General features: G+C 33.2%; 1 protein-coding gene across 1 annotated transcript in view; it reads right to left on the reverse strand.

Annotated features, from left to right (window-relative positions):
* Positions 1-3,211: 3,211 nt before the first annotated feature.
* LOC110410130 (aspartic proteinase-like protein 1) overlaps positions 3,212-5,514 on the reverse strand; it is a 3,371-nt gene continuing 1,068 nt past the window's right edge. The window contains exons 2-5 of the mRNA XM_089782531.1: positions 5,386-5,490; positions 4,265-4,325; positions 4,022-4,093; positions 3,212-3,711 (exon numbers count right to left, since the gene is read on the reverse strand). Coding sequence (XP_089638657.1) covers positions 3,449-3,711; positions 4,022-4,093; positions 4,265-4,325; positions 5,386-5,490 — 501 coding nt within the window. The 3' untranslated portion in view covers positions 3,212-3,448. The remainder of the gene's footprint in view (positions 3,712-4,021; positions 4,094-4,264; positions 4,326-5,385; positions 5,491-5,514) is intronic.

Below are 5,514 nucleotides of genomic sequence, written 5' to 3' on the forward strand. Positions count from 1 at the left end.
TAATATAATTTTTATATTATATATTTTATTTTAATTTATTTTACCTATATTATAAAAATTTTAATTTTTTTATATTTTGTTTCATTTTTTGATTCTTATATTATATATTTTATTTTAATTATAATATTATAAAATATTTTTAATAAGATAATACAGTTGAAGGGTAAAAATATCTTTAAAAATATTGCATAGTGAAATATAATGTGATTGTATTAATTTTAGATTATTTAGTTATAATGTGATTGTATTGCAATCTTACATTACAATGGTCTGTTACAAAACAAACACGTAACGCATTATAGAGAATATACTCTCACTTCTCTCATACCAAATGTTAAGTTAAATTATATTTGTGTAAGATGCATGTTCAACCCCTCTTGTTTTTGGGCTTCTTTTCTACCATCAAACTATATATATAAATCTTTTAACATGTTTTAGAAGCTTCCAAGCTTGCCTATGCTCCTCCAACCTTAACAAATAAAAGAAAATACCGGCGATTAAAAATATTAAATAGAAAGCAAAGCTTGCTGCCATGTTCTAACTTCTAATCTAATGTCTCCTCAACCACCAAATTTCTGTGTTTTTTCATTCATTATTAGTTTTTATCCGAATTAATTCTGATTAAGAAATGAAATTCAGATGAACTCATTTTGTCCTATTCCTTGAAGGAGAATCAACTGCTCATTCATTGCCTGTTCAAGACCATGGACGTTTCCAATATCATTTAATCAAAATAATTAAAAATAATAATTATATTGGTAATGTCTATACTATAATTAACAACCTACGCTTAAATTAATTATACAACTTACATAGGAGGCATTTATTTAATTAAAAAAGACAGTATAGTTAATCATTAATCATGGAAAAACAAAAGAATGTTATACTGTGGCATGGTTGTGTTGGTTTGCTTCCCCACCATTGTCTTTGACAAACATAATTTATAAGATAATTCCACCCCACCCACACTCTAATGACTGACTGCATTGCCTCAAATGAAAATTCATGGGTTGGCATGCAATAAAAAGCAACCATTTCTCAATCATCCTTGTTTCTCTTTAAAGGGAAAATATTTGAATATCTGCGTTCGAGTTTATATAATCAACGTGAAAAAATTTCTTTTTAAAAAAGTAAGTTTAAATTTATTAATTAAATATAAAGATGAAGTCTGTTCCTTTACATTATTGAGGTGGTTAAAGGAACTATTAAAATGCAGTCTCATTGTTTTGTATATTCATAACTTGGGAGTCAAATCCCAATTTGACCCAATACCGGATGGTTAATTAAAGAAAGGGAACTGTAGCTGAAAATGGTGTGCTGAAAGAGGTGTTCTTCTTCAATAATGTCAAGGGTTCATTTCTTATTATATTCTTGTAAAGTGAGCTTGGTGTTGCAGATTAATCCTCCAATTGCTGACATACTTTTCGTGCCAGCAATGTGACAAAAGATTAAAAAGGAAAAATCTTGCCTTTATGTAACCACGTTTTGAGCATGATTATCTTTTGATCATGCAGAAGGAGCAGCCCTATGGAGTTTAGAACCATGGAAAAAATATATTTCAAGCTTCCTTATCTGCGAAGCATTTTTTTTTTTTCTAAAAATCCCATTCTTATGAATGATGGGATTTAAAAGACTGTGGAGGTTTTCGTTTTTTATCACGTATATATTATGAAGTTAGGGGTTGCATCAACTTATTTACATATTGATAGAATGATTAACTTAATTTTAAGCTTGATTAATTAGACTTTTTTTCTAAATTAATTGTCCTTAATTTCGATATCAAATTTGTTTAATATAACATTTCTACAACCCAATTCCTGATTTGACATCCTCAACTTGTGATGATCATGCTTAATTAAATCTTTTTGATTTTCTCAAATATCTAGTTAAGTAAGTTACACAAGTTCCATGCATGCATGATGATATATGTATGAAAATCATGACACCTTTTATGTATTACTCTATTAGAAAATTAACTTTGGTTTCTTTTTTGCACTTTGGGTCCATTGAAAGCAGGTAAAAAAAGCACTAAAAAGGCCAAAGGACAAATGCTAGTGGGGGTAACACAATAAAACCTGCAGATAATCCAAACTTCACTGCTTAAGAAAGTCGGGAAAGCAATAAGGGAGAGATGCATGCATGAGTCTTTCGTCTCAACTCTAGCCTCGTGCACAAAAGCTGTGGAAAAGATTCAAGCACCATCCATTGTATAATTTTTATATGTGACTTTCTTTTGCCCTTTTGAGGTGCTTAGATCAGATATTTATTTTGTTTATTAATAGGAAAAAAATATTTAGAGGATGGAAAGAACTAGTGGAGGTAGTATCAACGAAGAAACAAACCATAAGCCAATCATCCTCTTTCCTAACTCAATAATTCTGAACCTTTTCCTTGGTTCATTGTCCTTGTATGAATAAACTACAAAGAGTCCAAAATCTTCCTACTTGCCCACTGAAAAGCAATATTTTATAAAATAAAGTAAAAAACAAATGATAGAAAGAGGAAATAAAGGCTTCTCTTCGTAAAGGGTTAGAGAGATTTGGCCGTGGAAAGAAAACATGTACGACGGAAGCCAGCTGAACGTCCACAGGAGTACGTAGCAGGCACCAAAATCTTTGAACAAAAGGACAAAAAATTTAGTGATGATATGATTGTAGTAAGTACGGTACGTAGATGCTTTAAAACTTTGTACATTTTTGTCTTTGTTTATATGGCCATTGGATTAGGCTAGCTGATCAGTTCGGGGCAATAGAAATAAACAATGTGGATTGTCCAAATAAAAGCATGCGTGACCGTACTTGTAAAGCCGAAACGAATTGGTTTTATTTGCGAAGCTAGGCTAGGTTTTCCATGCTGAAAAATTTACCCATAAATAATTAAATTGGGTGGCTGTTAACATCGGAGAATGATTGTTTCAGCAAGACTAAAATTGAACCACACGTGAACAATGGAGGCCAAATTTCACCGACCGCCCTTTTCCCACAATTATTAGTCTAACTGTTGGTTCAACTCCTGCAGATTCCCAGACCACACCAGCTGTATTTTGGCCCCTCTTTGAAAAATAATACTACTAGGGTTCCGAATTCATATAATTTAGGCTTTAGCTATGTCGTAGTCAATGAAAATTACAAGGGTTTAGTTCACGTTATGTAATAATTTTTAATTCGGTTCGAGTTCTTTTATTATAGTATTATTTCTATACAATAAGATAGAAAGACGAAATGATATAATTTTCTGATTGGAAAGTAAATATAATACATACTACATGCCCCTCTGTTCAATCCAATGGCCATCATAGGGGGAAAAAATATGATGGCATCAGACCCCGAGACTGCTCCAAAAATTTATACATTATACTGAAGAAAGAAAGAGAAAATATTATAATGGAAAAGATGAAAAATAGACAGAAAAAGCTGGATATACACGTGAGGCTAAGTGAGAATGAAACTCAACAGTGGGTGTCAGTATCTAGTGAAAAAAATGAAACTAGTATATGCAAAAGAACCAGCAGCGGCAGCAATTTTAAATAACAAAACTGTGATGATAATAGGCGGGTCGGGGCGACTGAAGGTTTGGAGGGAGCCCTACCAGCCAGGGCTGGAGCAACAGCCCGTCCGCCAGGGGTGTTCTGCTGCTCATTGGTTGGCAATGGATTCGAGGGTGTTCCATTAGGAGAAAGGGACATCCTTTTGCCATCAGCTAGATCTTGACCTGAACATGAAAATTGAGATTCAGAATTATTTTTCTAGTGAAGAAACCAAAACTAACGCCCTTTATAATTTTCATATACGATCTGGTATCAAGCTGTGTTAACATTGGCCCAAAAGCATAAAGAACAAGTTTTATAGAGACAAGGGAAGGTGTTGCGCTGTTAAGTACAAGTTTTCCGGGTTGAAAATATATTGATACAGCGCCTTCCAACTATAACCCCAGACCATCTAATTTTCAAGCCATGTAATCACAAAGATGGGATAGAACACATTACCCACATATATGAGCTAAGAAAGAGTAGAGAACTTACAATTTGAGGGTGACCAACCTAACTTCATTTTTTCCCTATCAAACACCATACGGTATCCAGTCATGAAATTCTCTGCAAAATACATTTCCTAATAAGAGTATAATCAAGATTTCATGTTCAAACACTAATGCATGAATGGGGCAGGAACCTACGCATGAGCGAGCACACAAACACAGGAAAACATAATTAAAGCAAATATAATATAAACAACATATTTTGCATTAAATAAATACAGCGGCGTACGTCCAATTGTGCCAACATCCCTCTCCCCTGGCTGTATGGCTAAACAGAATCCAGAGACTCCCTGCACAAGGGTCATCAAGTTAAGAATTCATCTAAAGAGAACTTTCACCAATCTGAGTGCTACTTTCAAACTACACAGTCCACATTGATAACAAGACAAACAAAGACAAAAAAAAAAAAACTTCTTCATCTAGCATAGTATACCATGCTCTTACATTTCATGGCTACTTACTGTCTCAAAATTGAGTAGAACCCAAAATATATGGTACAAAAAAATTGCGATAGCCAAGATTTCTTCATGCAAAATGAATAGCTGAATTCTCATAAATGACCTCTCTATCCCTGGGTATTTTGAAACCCAGATATTGCTCCATTTTGCTTTTTATTCTTACATTTACATTTCCTTTTTAAACATAAAAACAGAAGTAATCATAAATGCGCTAAAGAGCACCAGGTCAAGAGCCTTTTACCAAACCCCATCCACAGGTTGAGCCACAATTCAATTCATTTGAAAAAGGGAAAGGGAGAGGTATTTCATCAAAACAAAAACTAGGGGGTTTAAGAAATTAACATGACCCTAGTAAAAATTTGGGTAAGTGAAGCAATTACCATAAAGGATTAATGATTAAAAGGTAATCTGAAAGATGAACAATTAACATTGGCTCTTTTAAGCAATGTGGCACTTTTTTTTGTTTATTAGAAAATTGGAAAACATCATTACATCGGAGGAGTATAATGAAAACATCTCTTTCATTGAAATTTTTGTCATCGGTAACAGCCTCTTTTTTCTTAACAAACAAACAAAAAGAAGAAAACATTAACTGATCAGAATCAGTCGAAGAGAAAATTCACATTCTTCACTAAAAGCAACTGATGTCCAAAAGCAGAACTTGGCTATTTTTTCTGACTATTTTGGCAACAAGTTAAATGTGCTAAGCTTACTCCCAAATCTAGAAGAGGGAGCTTAACAAATAAAACTGTTCAATTTTTGCTTTCAATATTTTATCAGGATAGCATATTATGGTCTTTGATCCTGAAACTTGATCAATTTTTCTAATCTAAAGAAAGAAAAAGCTTTAAAGAAAATCCGGAAATTTCCATGTGGTAAAGAGAGTGAGCACCTGAAGACCATAGACGACAAAAACTGGATTATAGACCACAAAGCTATTGTTTAAAGGGAACAAGAACTTCAAGTAGGGAACATTGGGCAACTCCTGTGACCTGCTTCACCAAAAAAAAAAAAAAACCAC

This window comes from Theobroma umbraticum, unplaced genomic scaffold (assembly GCF_002168275.2).
Source record: "Theobroma umbraticum cultivar Fairchild unplaced genomic scaffold, ASM216827v3 scaffold_44.0, whole genome shotgun sequence".
NCBI classification, from domain to species: Eukaryota; Viridiplantae; Streptophyta; class Magnoliopsida; order Malvales; family Malvaceae; genus Theobroma; species Theobroma umbraticum.